Source organism: Ailuropoda melanoleuca, chromosome 5 (genome assembly GCF_002007445.2).
Source record: "Ailuropoda melanoleuca isolate Jingjing chromosome 5, ASM200744v2, whole genome shotgun sequence".
Classification (NCBI taxonomy): Eukaryota; Metazoa; Chordata; class Mammalia; order Carnivora; family Ursidae; genus Ailuropoda; species Ailuropoda melanoleuca.
In genome coordinates this window covers 33,444,133-33,460,861 of record NC_048222.1, presented here as the reverse complement: position 1 = coordinate 33,460,861, position 16,729 = coordinate 33,444,133, and the positions used below count along the sequence as shown (strand labels likewise).

The following is a 16,729-nucleotide window of genomic DNA, read 5'->3' as shown; positions in this document are numbered from 1 at the left end:
CTTTAGTCTTAGTGTTAATCTTAATGATGGGAGAAGAGTGGCAAATCCTCTTCTGGGGAATGGGATGGGTTGGCCGAGAATGGTGCAGGTGGACAAGTAGGTAGATGGCAGCTGAGGGTGGGAAGGCCTCCCTAGCTAGTTCAGAGCTACAAAGGCTATCACACCATCAAGGCCAACTGCTTCCTGAGTATCTTTCCCCCTTATTTCCATTATTTAAACATATATTCTCACCTGTGCTGGGAAGTGATTGAGGAAAGGTAAGAGTTGAAATCCTGAATCGCTGATTTGGTAGAATGCAGATCTAATTATATTATGTAGGGACGACATCTGCGTTTTTAACAAATCCATGAGCCAAATCTCTACAGGACCTTTGGCCATAACAGGACTATCCAACTAAAAAATATATTACAGATATATTACAAATCGATGATAATTTCCTATTTTTACAAGTGTCACACTTCACTTGATAAATCATAGTACCTCAATGCAAAGCAAATAATTTTACACAGTATATTTAAAACACGAGAAAAATCAACTGATACTGTAGGTAGAAGGAACTAGAAACATCATCTGGTCTAAAATTTTCATCTTAGAGATGACAAACAAGTCTCAGAGAAATCAAACAAATCATCCAAACTAGTTTGTAAACAAGCCAGGTGACAGGACTAGCACCCAAGTCCACCCGCCTCCCCCACTCTCTTTTGTTCAAAAGAGAATTGCATTCTCCTCAACCTAAGTTTTTGAAGAAATCCAAATACCAAAATTTTAACCAAGTTAAATTACAATAATTTTTTCTCCTTCTCTTGATATGACGGCCAGGATACGATCGTAGTCTTTTGCATGAAATGTCACCTCGTTTATGTTGTCAGACACTGCAGGGAGATGTGGCTACGGGAAGTACAAGACAGAGCAAAAGCATCATACATGAGACTAAATACAAAAGCCACTGAGATGTTTTTAAAAGCCTTAACATGTATTGACTTTGTAAGAAATTAAGAATTTACTTCATTGTGTCAACAAATAAAGAAATAAACAAAACAGTACTTTGACCCCCAGTTGACTTGGAGGCCCACTTTTTAAGATCCAGCCCTAAAGCCTGTTTCCTGCAAATGCCCTTATTCTGCTATGGAGGCTGGACTAATGATGAGGGAACAGAAGGCAAGCTGAAGGCAAAGCCTAAGCCTACACCCTGCAGCCTCCCCCCACCCCCACTCCTAGGTACAATATATGATGTTCCTCTAGGAAGTTCCCAACTATCTTCAGGTTAATGCCTTGCTAGAGGGAAAACCAACCTTAACTTGACAATGGCAAGGCCTCAGGTATCCTGTGAGTCTTCTTTAACACATGAAAATCCTTTTGAAACCTCCCTTTTTCCTTACCTCCCCCAACCCCATAGTATATAATCAGCCACCCCTCACAACCCGGGGCTCTTTCTGCCCATGGATCCTGTCCCCATTCTTTAATAAACCACCATTTTGCAAAATACGTCTCTTTTTCTTGGTCGTCGGCTCCGGACTCCACCCCGCTGAACCTCACCTATATTCCGAAACCCCATCACTAAGACTGTCGCCTTCCTCCACATGGAGACTGAACCCAGCGGTCCCTACCCAAGTCCCTCCCAGACACAGCTCCGTTGTGCTTCTCTCGTGGTTCTCTCTCTGCCTGACACAGCTTTGACTTCCCTCCTTTCTTTTTCTTCCCCACAGTTCCCTGGAAACCAACGCGGAAGACGTTAGTAGTGGCTTCCCAGTTTGCCAAACGCAACCCTCCTGGGATAGGGTGTTTCAGTGCCTCCCACACCTGGTTTTTTGTAGTTTTTCTCTTCTTCCTGGAAGTATGGGCCTTGAAAATGGCTAAAAACACTTGAGAAGCACTTGGATTTGGAGAAATCCAAACCACGATCTCCATTTGATCTAAGAATATTTAGACTAAAATACTCACAATAATGAATTACATTAAGTGAGCTCATAATGTGGTTCTAGATACTTTCCAGTGCATGATCTCATGTAATCCTATGACAATCCTATGAGTTCTATGAGGTGGGAACCATTAACATCCCTATTTTACAGATGAGGAAACTGAGGCATGGGAAAATTAAGAAGCTGGGTAAGGTCACTCAGTTGTTGAGTTGCATAATCAGTGACTCTTGCCTCAGGTTGATGAGCTCAGAATACACAGAAAATAGGACACTTTATCCTCAACATAATTTTAACACACTCCTGCCTGTGCTATTAAGATGCTATCTTCATTTTTATTATGTATGCAGTGTAAAAAAGCAATTTAGGTATTAGATTTTAAGATTATACCTGTATGGTGTGGGAATCACTGGCTTGTCCAAGAATTTCCAGGAGAACTGGATCAGATACAAAGAAGAATCTTGGAAATAGTAATCGCTTCTTCTCCAAATACCTTTAAATAAAGTCATGTTACCAAATGACTTTTTCTGAATTATTAATTTTTGGGGTTTTTTTAGCCAAGACACAATCTCTAACATCTTCAATAAGATAATACCAAACACCTACAGTCATTTCCAATTTGCCTCTGAAATGTTTGGTTAAAACCAAAGTCTGTGCTCTGTCAGGGATGGCATTTGGGAAAGCAAGTAGAAATAGGAAAGGGATTCAGAGAGAGCCTGCTCCATCACCTATGGTCTTCTTTCTCAAGAGCCCTCCTGTTGATGTGGAGAACAAAGGCAAAAGGAAATATAGATAAAATTAAATTTCCTTATAACTTGGCAGCCCATTGACAAATACTTGAGACAGGCAGAGTATAACATTCCTCCAAGAACTCCCAACTGTCTTAATGTTAATGCCTTGCTAGAGGAAAAAACCACCTTAGCTTGACAATAGCCAGGATCCTATTAGTAAGTCTTCTTTACCATATGAAAATCCTTTTGAAAGCTTCCTTTGTCTTTACCTCCGCCACCTATATAATCAATTGCTCCTCACAATCTCTTTCTACCCACTGCTCCTGTCCCCGTGCTTTAATAAAGTCACCTTCTTGCACCAAAAACCGTCTCAAGAATTCTTTCTTGGCCATTTGCTCATGAACCCCCACTTCAAATCACATAACGGTGACCTTTCTAGGTGTACTGTGAACTAGATGTATTGATGAACACATAATTATCTCGAAACCAGGATACTGGGGGAGCGCTGGGGGGAACAACTAGCCATGAAGTCGGGACAGAGGCATAACTTGGACAAACTAGGATATACCATAACTCTATTTCAAACGAAAATTGAGAATGAACTGGTTTTTAATAAAACCATCCGTGAATTTCTCTGGTTAATTGCTCGCTTAGTGTACATCTCTACTCCATGTCTGTAGGGGGTTGAATGGTAGTCCCCCAGAAGACATGTTCTTGCCCTGTTCCCTGGAAAGAGTACATGTAGCCTTATTTGAGAAAAGGGTCGCTGTAGATGTTTTGACGTTAAGGGTCTTGAGAAAACAGAATCCTGGATCATCCAGATGAGTCCTAAATCCTGTCACAAGAGTCCTCACAAGAGACACACAGGAAGAAGAGGAGAAGGACAGCAAAGACAGATCTGAGTTACGCAGCCACAAGCCAAGGAATTCCTAGAGCCACCAGAAGCTTGGAGAGGCAAGAAAAGATTCTCTGTTAGCACCTTCAGAAGGTGCTGATGATGAGGGAACAGAAGGCAAGCTGAGGACAAAGCAGAAACTGACACTCCGCAAACCCCCCCCATGGGATGTAGGTGACATTCCTCAGGCACTCCTGGCTTCCCCTAAGGACAAAGAAACAGTTAACCTATAGATACCACAACCCTGCAAGACTTAAGTGTCCCTCAGTTTTACAAATGTCTTTAGCAGTTTACAAGAATGAAGCATTTCTACCAATAACCTAGCTTCCGGAAGGGAATGTAGATACAATTAAATGTCCTTATAATCTGCAGCCTCCAGGAAGTTCCCAACCATCTTCATGTTAATGCCTTGCTAGAGGGCAAAACCACCTTAACTTGACAATCCGCAAGGCCTCCGGTATCCTGTGAATCTTCTTTAACACGTGAAAGTTTTTCCTCAACTTCCCTTTTTCCTTACCTCCCCCAACCCCATAGTATATAATCAGCCACCCCTCACATCACAGGGCAGCAGCTCTTTCGGCCCACGGGTCCTGTCCCCGTGCTTTAATAAACCACCAATTTTGCCCCAAAGACGCCCCAAGAATTCTTTCTTGGTTGTCGGCTCCGGATTCCACCCCACTGAACCTCACCTGTATTCCATAACCTCATCACCTACCGAACCAGAAATGTCATCAACATTATTTACTTGTTTGGGATAAAACACCATCACACGTAAAATGAGAGGAAACTTAAAACTTCGGCTCTTACCCTGTGAGTGACTTCTGACATACTTCCAACTGTTCATGCAAATGAGGTAAAAGTTGCCCCATGGTTTCATCTCCAACACAGCAACTGATCACATTGGGGTTCTCGTGAGCTCGCTGCATTATTTTTATCCATGACTTGTCAATATTCTGAAACCGCTTTGCTTCCTAAAAACAAACTCCTAGTCAGTAAAAATTAGCATTTGAATAAAGCAAAGTCTTCATTTTGGAATTTCCTAGAGTTCCTCAGACCCACTTCTGTTAGTTCTCAGTCTACATAATTCAGAGGAGCAATTTTTTTTCATCTGAGTTAATTCTGGACAACAAAAACCCGAAGTCATAAAACTGCTTATTGAGATACTGTTTTGTCAAAATGGGGCTTATCGCTTGTTTTCTTACACTTAATACATTTTTCAAAACGCCACATGATTGATTTGCAAAGCTATCAACTTAAAGCTCAAATCCAGTCTTTCAGCACCCCAGGTGTTTGGTTTGATGAGCAAACCGAAGAAGCATGAAAATAATTTGATCTCAAGATCCTCTGAATAATTACAGCTCAAAAATACCCCAGGAAAAAGAAAAAAAAAAACAAAACGGCAAAACCCCAAAACAAAGCTTCATTTACATTTTTGCAAATGAAATTTCTCTATTTACTATGGATGATATTAAGCTTTGCATTCAATTGCAAAAATGCCTCTAGAAATGGCATAATCTTTCCTCTTTTAAAACTTTTAAGGGCATTTTTTTAAAAACAATGCAACTTTCTGATTGAAAAAGAAAAGAATTATGTGTAAAAACTGCGTTACAAAGGGAAATGAGCCATTTTCAAGAGCCTTTTATCCTTGATTTTTAATTTATTTAGATCCTGTATTTATAGAAATTCAGAAAGAGCAGGCTTAATTTGATAAGAGGGACGTTACCTTCATAGAATAAAGCCATTAGCAAGTTTATGTATTTAAAAGACCCAAATAAAGCTGTTTTAAAGTTTTTTGTTAAAGGCTTCTTAAAGCTGTTTTTTTGCCCCATGGTATATGTCTGATCTGTTACTGGTCAATTTACTAATAGTTCTTTTGTGCTTACACAATTCAGATTAATTTTAATTCTACTCTCAGAGGACGGTTATAAGGTTACCTCTTAGAAGAGGTGAATGACTATAATTTAATAGTACCATATTTGAATGTACCTCACATCCTCAGACAACCTGGAGATTTGAAAATATATGAGTTTCTTCTTTCTACTAATGTTAATTAAGAAATCAGGGCATTTTTTAAATTTATTTTGCGAAGGGGCTGGATAGTAAATATTTTAGGCTTTGCAGGCCATATGGTCTCTGTTAAAACTACTAAACTTTGCTGTTGCAATGCTAAGCAGCCATAGAACATAAATGAATAGATATGGCTGTGTTTTAATAAAACTTACTTACAAAAACAGGTGCGTGGGCCAGAGATCGCCAACCCTGGTTTAAATAATCAAGATACAGCTATATGTCTTTGTAAAGACTTCTACAGAGACATATAGACAACACACATCAAACTGTACCATCAGTAGTTACAAAAACCATACTTACCTGAGGTAGCTGTTTGGCAATATCTCCACCTACGAAGACAGCTTCAAGATAAACCCAAAGGTTCTGGACTACTAGCCACTCTTCAATTATATCTGAGGAAGTGGACAATTTATACACCCAATTCTGAATAGTTTTTTTAAATGGAGCATTGTATCTAAAAAGTAAAAATGGGAAAATATTATATTTTAAGGATGATGCAGAAAATAATACAGCCTAACAAAGTAAATTAAAGGAGAAATATTCCTTTGGAATTAAACATTTTTTTTCCTAAAAGACAGTTCCTTATAAGTTTCACACAGCTAATGAGATATTTGCTTTTCTAGGAGTGAAACTCCTATCATTATAGCGATTTTACTTGTTTCTGCATATCAGTCACAGACCAGGAAGATGGGCCAAGTTTTGTGACATGGAGGTCCCGCAAAGGAACTGTGCTGGTTGTTTCTGGGAGGAAAGGGAAGGCAAGGAATAAGGTGTTTTTACAAGACTTCTGTGAAACAAATCCAAGTGAACGCTGCCTGCAAGAATAACACATAGGGCACTGTTCCTGATCTGTGAAACTATTACGACAAGGCCAACATCAAGATTGAGGGTTGATGTCCACCTACAGATATGCTCTTCTCACCCACAGACTGCTAATTCCACCAGGCACTGTGCCTACATTCTACAGTGTTAAAGATCGAGAATAGCTGCCCCCAAATAGCATGCTTCCTGTTTTCTCAACATCAGGGCTAGCTGCAGAGTTCATGAGAATTTGAGGTGTCCAGAAAGCTGGCAGAGCCAAGAAAGACAAGACATACAGGCGATGTCATGCAAGAAGTGATTAGAAGATCCCGGGAAAGGACCCAATTACCTATAGTTGGCTTAAGAAGCTGATGATTTGTGGTAATGACAAGTAGTTTCAATGTGGTGTAGTGATATTGCTGGTGAGCGGCACTTACTGACAAGGTTCTTCAAACTCTTCTTGATCCAGGGCGGGGTGACTTGAAGGTGCTCACATACAGAAGGGGGTTCTTCTGGGTATAGTCTGACGCCTGAATGCAACCCATAGCTTCTCTAGAAGCCCACGCTATACATGGAGGTATAAAGGGAGTTATATAAAAATTGCCCCAAGGGGGCGCCTGGGTGGCACAGCGGTTAAGCGTCTGCCTTCGGCTCAGGGCGTGATCCCGGCGTTATGGGATCGAGCCCCATATCAGGCTCCTCCGCTATGAGCCTGCCTCTTCCTCTCCCACTCCCCCTGCTTGTGTTCCCTTTCTCGCTGGTGGCTCTCTGTCGAATAAATAAATAAAATCTTAAAAAAAAAAAAATTTGCCCCAAGGAGATAGGTGAACTATTCAGGCAGTAAGAGGCATTTGACTCAACACCCAGTTTATACTGGCCATCTGGCCATCACCCTAGAGCCAGAAGAAGTCAATATACTACAAGCATCTTCAAAATTAAGACATGCACACTAAGATGGTATGGATGGACACTTTCAGGGGATTGAAGCACCTAGATATTTGAGGCCAAAACTGGTCCTGCATGGAGAAAAAAAAAGAGTCATCTTTGATGGTGTATAACTTCCCAACATGAAAAAGGGAGACTTGAAATAAGATCTGGCATAGCCAGTTTCTGTCCTTTGGTCATTGCCCAGCTTTGGATGGTGGAACCTGTCATGACTGATAGGCACTCCTATAGATCAACCGGGAATCCACTAGCAAAGTGTCACCATCCAGGCACTATCTGGAGTCAAGTCTCACCCATGGAGATATACAATTTCCTCCTGAAGTCACATCCAGGTAACCCTAGAGACCCAGCAGGCACTGCCTCAGCACTGCGTTTGCTAGTACTATAAATAAGTATTATACTAATCAGGCTAAATCCAAGTTAAGTATGAAACTAGGAAAGCCTTCAAATCCCGAATTCTTTGGCTACAGGCACTGTTCAGGTGAATCCACAGCCTTTCTTCAAAAGGTCATCATTCAGGAAATCAGCATGGCAAAATTTGCTATGAACCATGGAAACAGTATCCCATAAAGTCTAAGAATCACTGAATATCCAAACGTCACCTTTGCCAGGATTATTCAGATTCCCTGAAAGCAGATGTACCTAGGATCTTAACCCTAGCAAGTCAACCCAGAACTCCCAGAACTAGGAGCTTTGAAATTAGTACATTATCCAAATGCAAGACTGCTTTTGGGACCAGGGGTCATGTAGGATATGATTCATTGATCAGTGATTCCAACCTGGACAAGGGATATTAGAATTCCCATGTACCCCAGACATTGATTCTGCTAATGATGGGGTTGTGATATATTTCTTAGATGTGTTAAAGTGAAGAATGGTTGAGAATTACTGCACAGTCAGCTAGGGGATTAGAGGTTGCTAATGCCCAGATTAAGAGCTGACGGTATACTTAATCTGAGTCCCATTTCCGAAAGCTGCACTCAAGGTCACAGTCACCTTCCAGCTGGTTCAGTAATCCAATGGTGGACAGGCCGTCTCACTTAGGACACAGTAAACCCAGCACACAGATAGCCACTTTTCCCCATAAAAAATGCACGAAGTGTTTATGTAACAAGCCCCTAACTTTTCCTGGGTCATTGGGTGAATACTTGAGCAGGGTTAGCCAAGAAGGGCAAAGATGACAAATTGTTAGAACCAAAGAGTAAGAAAATGAAATGAATAGGTCCTCTCAGTGGGGAACCAAGATGTTTGAGAGGTAAGCTGCCAATATGGAGGAGAGTAATTATTATGGAAAAACAGTAAGAAGAGATGAGTACCATAAAGAAGAGACAGAGGCCATGATTGTTAGGGAAAATAGGTAGCTCATTTAAGGACAGACAAGAATGAGCTCTTGAGGTCAGAATCTTGTGTTACCTCACAGCTGCAAAATTGGGCTTTCGCCAAGTATTTTATAACCCAAAAACCAAATTAAGACCTTCCCCCCAAAGTATAAAATTACCTGTTGCTCAGTAAGGAACCTAAGACCATTAAACTATCCTCCATCAAGGTGATAATTTCTCCTGATTCAGTTCCTTTGAGAAGAAGCTCTCCCTTTCCCTTAAATGCTGCAAAACTCAAGTTCTGGTTGGTCCAGTTTTCAATCACCTGAGTCAGCTTAGCTTCAATATCCTTCTCCTTAATGGCAGATATGCAAATATCCTTCAAAGGCAGATCAAAGAATATGTCATGACATTTTCAATTACAAATTAAGTGTCTTCAAAAATCATAGAATTTTCGAGCTTGAACCTACAAGTCATTTAGTCATTTTGTGGCCAAGGAAACCAAGGCTTGTGATCATTGTGTTACAAGTTCAAACCAGAACTTTCTGACCATCTGACTACTAGTTCTTCTATGGAACCATATACATGCAATAATAGAACTTAAATCTTCATGTTTCTTGATTACATTTATAATTGGAGCTTTTTGGCCAAAATGGAGATAATCACAGCTGCTGTATCTCAACAGGTTGTTATGAGAAACAAGGGAGAATACATGGGGGGGGGAGTCCTTCAAACTCTTCAATGTAACATAGAATCATTGCTGTATTCTAGCCTGTTCTGGCCCTAATATGAATATCTCATTGGCTTAAAAGTCATTCTATTTTTTCTTATAATTTTTCCTGTTTTTCTGAGAGTCCTTGATATGAAAGCCTCACAGGGGAAAATAAAAGTAACATATTTTCGCTACCATGCCCATCTCAGAGATGGGAAGGAATTGAAAGGTGTAAGGTATTTCCACAAATAATCATAATATAAAGTAGCATGTAATAAATGTCCTTAGAGTGGTATGACTTGTGAGTTCTGAAGAGGGAGAAAAGACTTCTGCCTGCAATTAGGAGGGAAGGCCTGATTGAGGAAGGAGCATCTGAGACTGAGTGGGATTCCAGTGGGTGTGGGGGCAGGCATTCTACAGTGAGGGGAAAGAGATCCTTTAGAGGCAGTAAGTCCAGGGACAGGAGGAATCCAGCTTGGCTAACAGCAGGACATGCAGAGCAGAGCAAACAGGATACACTGGCATGCACAGCACTAAGAATCTGTTTTGGGTATAAATCATAACTGAACCTTAGAATTCCTTGGAACTATAAAATGAAGTTTTCAAAGCACAGCTTATAAATGGTTATATTTTTTTTTTGAAGATTTTATTTATTTATTTGACAGAGAGAGACAGACAGCGAGAGAGGGAACACAAGCAGGGGGAGCGGGAGAGGAAGAAGCAGGCTCCCAGAGGAGGAGCCTGATGTGGGGCTCGATCCCAGAATGCCGGGATCATGCCCTGAGCCGAAGGCAGACGTTTAATGACTGCGCCACCCAGGCACCCCCCTAAATGATTATATTCTTAAGTGTAAAACCTACTTAAAAGAATGAAATGGGCACCAAAGTTCTTTTTCAATTCTTCATTTCCTTTATTTCCTTCCTTCAAGTATACGAATGACATTTATAAATAGGACAACATTATTTGAAAACAAAATTTCTGGTGTACATGTGTTGTTAAGAAGGGGAGAAGGAGGGGCGCCTGGGTGGCGCAGTCGTTAAGCGTCTGCCTTCAACTCAGGGCGTGATCCGGGCGTTATGGGATCGAGCCCCACATCAGGCTCCTCTGCTATGAGCCTGCTTCTTCCTCTCCCACTCCCCCTGCTTGTGTTCCCTCTCTCGCGCTGCCTCTATCTCTGTTAAATAAATAAATAAAATCTTTAAAAAAAAAAAAAAAGAAGGGGAGAAGGAGATGGGGCACCTCGGTGGTTCAGTGGGTTAAGCATCTGCCTTTGGCTCAGGTCGTGATCCCAGGGTCCTGGGATCAAGCCCTGAGTCAGGCTCCCTGCTCAGTGGGAAGCGTGCTTCTCCCTCTCCTTCTGCCCCTCTTCCCCACACCCCCACTTGTGCTCTCTGCTCTCTCTCTCTCAAATAAATAAATAAAATCTTTAATAAGAAAAAAAAATAAGTGGAAAAGAAGAGGCAGAACACTCAAAATCATATATATGAGAGATTTCCACAGTCACATGGTACAGTTCCTCACCTTCAAAAATATAGAATAATAGGTAAAATGCAGAGAAAGTAGAAAACAGAGCCTTAAAATAGGCTTAAAAACCAAAAATCCCCATGAACTGGAAGTGGAAAGCTACACAAAGCAGTGGGTGGAGATGAAGCCCAGGCCTGAGGGCTCTGGTGGTGCGGGCGGGGGGCAGGGGGGAGCAGGGGGAAATGTGGTAAGCCCTTATAAACGGTTTGCATAGACATATATGGCTATACCCCAGTGTCTAGCACAGAGGCAACCCACTGAAACTGCCCAGGCTTTCTGTGAAAAAGGCCTATTTGCTTATCTTAGAGCTTCTGCCTGAGGGGCAGGCATCTCATTTCACACAACTAGGGGCCTACTGAAATACTCTCTGAAGACAGAGGCTGGTGGGCACCACTGTTGCACTGTCCCTCTGCCTCACTCCAGGTCACCGATATCTCCCAGAAAGTACCTTATGCACATGTCTGGCACTCTGGTTTTTGGTAGCTGCCACCCAGGAGACATCTCTTGATCACCTGATTCTGATGGCAAATGAGGTTTGCCACAGGACTATAATAAATGGGGGGAAAGTTCTTAATGAGCTACCTACCCCCAGGGCTGAGACATCAGACTGAAATGCCCGGTTTCTTACTGTGAAAGCCTATTGCTTTATCTTCACAAGCTCTGGCCTGAGAAGCAGGCTTCTAATTAAACATACATCCAAGGGTCAACTCTAATCCTCTCCAGAGACTTTGATGGGCGAGTGCTATCTTCAGACTCCTTATGCCATGCTCCCAAATGCTGGCATCTCCAACAAAGGAGCTTGTGTAAACAACTGGCACCCCGGCATTTGTGGCTGTCACCCAAAAGGCACATCCCTTGATAGCGTGACTCTGGTGACCAGTGGGGCTTGTGTTCATGGGTCAACAGAACAGTAGCAAACAAAGAAAGTTCTTAACTGGCTATCATTCCAGGGTTCAGTGCAGAGAGAACAGACATAAATGCCCATCTCCTAGTGTTCCCTTAAAAGAGGCATATTGCATACTTCATTTTTTTTTTAAAGATTTTATTTATTTGAGAGAGAGAGAGCACGAGGGAGGGAGGGTCAGAGGGAGAAGCAGACTCCCCATGAAGCAGAGAGCCTGATGCAGGGCTCAATCCTGGGACTCCAGGATCATGACCTGAGCCAAAGGCAGTTGCTTAACCAACTGAGCCACCCAGGTGCCCCATATTGTATACTTCAAAAGTTGCTGCCTAAGGATATAGCTTCCAATCAGCCTAAATCTAGGTACTGACTGAGATCCTCCACTTTGGGGCCTGACAGGTCTTGTTACATCTTCAGTTAGTGGGAGCACCTAAAGATAAAGTAGACTATTGGGACAAACACAAAGGTTTAAGAGACAACCAAGAGCTAGGGCAGGCTTGAAGGACAAGCTTCATCTCCTATACAAGGCCACTCCTTCATGACTGGGAGAGGTTGCTGTTTTATATAATGCATAAACACCAACACAAGGAGGAAAGTAAAATGAAGAAACAGGAATATGGTCTAAATAAAACAAGTTACAACCTCAGAAAAAGACTTTAATGAAACAGAGATGAGTGATTTGCCAGATAAAGAACTCAAAATAATGGTCATAAAAAAATCCACCAAGTTCAGGAGAACAATGCATGAACAAAGGTAGAATTTCAACAAAGAGAAAGAAAATATTTAAAAGTACCAAATAGAAGTCATGGAGCTGAAGAATACAGTCACAGAACTGAAAAGCACAATAAAGGGGTTAAATACCAGACTACATAAAGCACAAGAAAGGATCATGAACTTGAAGACAGGGCAGCAGACCTTACCCAACCAGAGCAAAAAGAAAAAAAGAATGAAAAATGTGAAGACAACTTAAGGGACTTCCAGAACACGTAGGCCAACATTCATGTTATAGGAGTCCCAGAAAGAGAAGAGGGCAGAAAACTTATTTGAAGAAATAATGGCTGAAAACTTCCCTAAACTGGGGGAAGAAACAGACATCCAGATCTAGGAAGCCCAGAGACTTTCAAAATAGATGAACCCAAGAGAGAGACTCACACCAAGGCACTATAATTAAAGTGTCAAAAGTTAAAAACAAAGAGAAAACCATAAAAGTATCAAGAGAAAACCAACTTGTTATGTACAAGGGTATGCCCACAAGACTAACAGCAGATTTTTCAGCAGAAACTTTGCAGGCCACAAGAGAGGAGCACAATATATTCAAAATGATGAAAGGAAAAAAAAAAGTCATCATGAATACCCTACCTGGAAAAGCTGTCCTTCAGAATCAAAGGAAAGATAAAGAGTTTTCCAGATAAGCCAAAACTAAAGGAGTTCATCACCACTAGACAAGCGTTACAAGAAATGTTAAAGGGACTTCTTTAGGCTAAAATGAAACAGTGTTAATTAGTAACAGGAAATATATGAAAGTGTAGATCTCACTGGTAAAAGTAAATATACAGTAAAATTCAGAATAATCTAATGTTGTAAAGGTGGTAAGTTAATTACTTAAAAAGCCAGTATGAAGGTTAAAAGACAAATGTAATAAAGCTACCTATAATTACAATATATGTCAATGGATACAAAGATAAAAAGATTTAAACTGTGACATCAAAAACAAAATGTGGTAGGGAGAAGTAAAAACGCAGAGCTTTAGAATGCATTCAAACTTCAGTTATCAACTTAAAATAGACTGCTATAAATATAAGTTGTTATATATAAGCCTCATGGTACCACAAAGCAAAAACCTACAATAGATACACAAAAGATAAAGCATACCACTACAGAAAATAATTAAATAACAAAAAAAGAGCAAGACAGGAGCAAAGGAATTACAAAAGAGCCATAAAATGATCAACAAAATGGCAATAGGTACATACTTATTAATAATTCCTTTATATGTAAATGGGCTAAATTCTAAAAAAAAAAAAAAGAGGAACTGAATGGATTAAAAAAAAACAAAAACAATACCCATCTATATGCTACCTACAAGAGACTCAGTTCAGATGTAGGAACACACAGACTGAAAATGAAGAAATGGAAAAAGATTTATCCGTGCAAATGGAAACCAAACAAAGTTGGGGTATTTATAATTATATAAGACAAAATTAAGACAAAAACTTTAATAACAGACATTATCATTAGATAATGATAAAGGGGTCAAACTAACAAGAGGATATAATTTCATAAATATTTATGCACCCAACATAGGAGCACCCAAATATATAAAGAAAATACTAACAGACTGAAAAGAAGAAATTGGCAGCAATACAATAGTAGTAGGGGAACTTAATACCCTACTTTCATCAATAGATAGATCATTCAGACAGATGATCAGTAAGAAAACAGTGGCCTTAAATGACACATTAGATGAGATGAACTTAGACATATGTAGAACATTTCATATAAAAGCAACAGAATACACGTTCCTCTTAAGTGCACATGGAACATTCTCCAGGACAGATCACATGTTAGGCCACAAAATAAGTCCCAATAAATTTAAGAAAACTGAAACCATGTCAAGCATCTTTTCCAATGACAATGGTATGAAACTAGAAAGCAATTACAAGAAGAAAACTGGAAAATTCACCAACATGTGGAGATTAAATAATGTGCTACTGAAGAACTAATGGCTCAAAGAAAGCAATCAAAAGAGAAATGATTCCTTGAGACAAATAAAAATGGAAATACAACATACCAAAACTTATGGGATGCAGTGAAAGCAGTTCTAATAAGGAAGTTCAAAAGGATAAATGCTTACATTAAGAAAGAAGAGAGATTTTGGGGCACCTGGGTGGCACAGCGGTTGGGCATCTGCCTTCGGCTCAGGGCGTGATCCCGGCGTTGCGGGATCGAGCCCCACATCAGGCTCCTCTGCTGTGAGCCTGCTTCTTCCTCTCCCATTCCCCCTGCTTGTGTTCCCTCTCTCACTGGCTGTCTCTATCTGTGTCAAATAAATAAATAAAATCTTTAAAAAAAAAAAAAAAGAAAGAAGAGAGATTTCAAATAAACAATCAGATTTATATTTAAAAGAATTCAGAAAAAGAAGAAACAAAGCCCACAGTTAGTAGAAGGAAGGAAATAACAAAGATCAGAGTGGAAATAAGTGAAGTAGAAACTAAAAAGACAATAGAAAAGACCAAAGAAACTAACAGCTGGTATTTGAAAATATAGATGAAATAGATAAAACTTTAGATGGACCAAACGAGAAAAAAGAGAGGACTCAAATAAAATCAGAAATGAAAAGAAGACATTAACCAATGCCATAGAAATAGAAAGGGCCATGAGAGACTACTATGAGCAATTACATGCACAAGAACTGGACAACCCAGAAGAAATGGTATGTCCCTAGAAACATACCACCTACCAAGACTGGAACATAAAGAAATAGAAAATCTGAACAGACTGATTACTAGTAAGAATACTGAGTCAGTAATCAAAAAAATTCCAACAAACAAAAGTCTAGGACCAGATGGCTGGTGAATTCTATCAAACATTTAAAGAATTGATACCAATTTTCTCAAACGCTTGAGGGGAGGGAACACTTACAAAATCATTTTATAAGGCCAGCAGTACCCTGATACTAAAACCAGACAAAGACACCACAAGAAAAGTGAACTACAGGCCAATATCTCTGATGAACATAGATGCAAAAATCCTCAATAAAATATTAGCAAACTGAATTCAACAACACATTAAAAGGATCACACACCATAACCTTGGAATTTATTTGGAATTTATTCCAGGGATACAAGGATGGTTTCAGTATCCACAGATCAATCAATGTGATATACCACATTAATGCAAAGAAGGATAAAAATCACATGATCACCTCAAATGTCAGAAAAGCATTTGACAAAATTCAACACCTGTAAACAATATAACCACTCAACAAAGGTACGGAAAAGAATGTACCTCAACATAATAATAATGCCATATATGACAAATCCACAGCTAACATCACACTCAATGCTTTTAGATCAGGAACAAGACAAGGATGCCTACTCTCACCAGTTTTATTCCACATAATATTGAAAATCCTAGCCAGAGCAATTAGGCAAGAAAGAAATGAAAATCATCTGAATCAGGAAGAAAGAAGTAAGGTAAAACCGTCATTATTCACAGATGACATGGTATTATATACAGAAAACTCCAAAGATGCCTACCAAAAACTGTTAGAATAAATGAATTAAGTTGCATAAAACAAAATCAATATGCAAAAGTCAGTTGCATTTCTGTACATTAATAATGAACTATCCTAAAAAAAATTAAGAAAACCGTTCCAACGAATAACGAGACTGAAGAAAGAGAAATTAGGGAATCCATCCCATTTACAATAGCACCAAAAACCATATGTTACCTTGGAATTAACTTAACCAGAGACGTAAAGGACCTATATCCTAGAAACTATAGATCACTTTTGAAAGATATTGAGGAAGACATAAAAAGATGGAAAAATATTCCATGCTCATGGATTGGAAGAATTAACATAGTTAAAATGTCCATACTACCCAGAGCAATCTACACTTTCAATGCTATCCCGATCAAAATACCGAGGACATTTTTCAAAGAACTGGAACAAATAGTCCTTAAATTTGTATGGAANGGACCTATATGCTAGAAACTATAGATCACTTTTGAAAGATATTGAGGAAGACATAAAAAGATGGAAAAATATTCCATGCTCATGGATTGGAAGAATTAACATAGTTAAAATGTCCATCCTACCCAGAGCAATCTACACTTTCAATGCTATCCCGATCAAAATACCGAGGACACTTTTCAAAGAACTGGAACAAATAGTCCTTAAATTTGTATGGAA

General features: G+C 39.7%; 1 protein-coding gene across 1 annotated transcript in view; it reads right to left on the bottom strand.

The window, feature by feature from the left end:
* The window catches only part of DNAH8 (dynein axonemal heavy chain 8), a 332,098-nt gene that overhangs the window by 199,003 nt on the left and 116,366 nt on the right, over positions 1-16,729 (bottom strand). Inside the window, exons 32-37 of the mRNA XM_034660654.1 lie at positions 8,857-9,056; positions 5,913-6,066; positions 4,350-4,513; positions 2,307-2,409; positions 784-888; positions 232-393 (exon numbers count right to left, since the gene is read on the bottom strand). Of these exons, the coding sequence (XP_034516545.1) occupies positions 232-393; positions 784-888; positions 2,307-2,409; positions 4,350-4,513; positions 5,913-6,066; positions 8,857-9,056 (888 nt within the window). The remainder of the gene's footprint in view (positions 1-231; positions 394-783; positions 889-2,306; positions 2,410-4,349; positions 4,514-5,912; positions 6,067-8,856; positions 9,057-16,729) is intronic.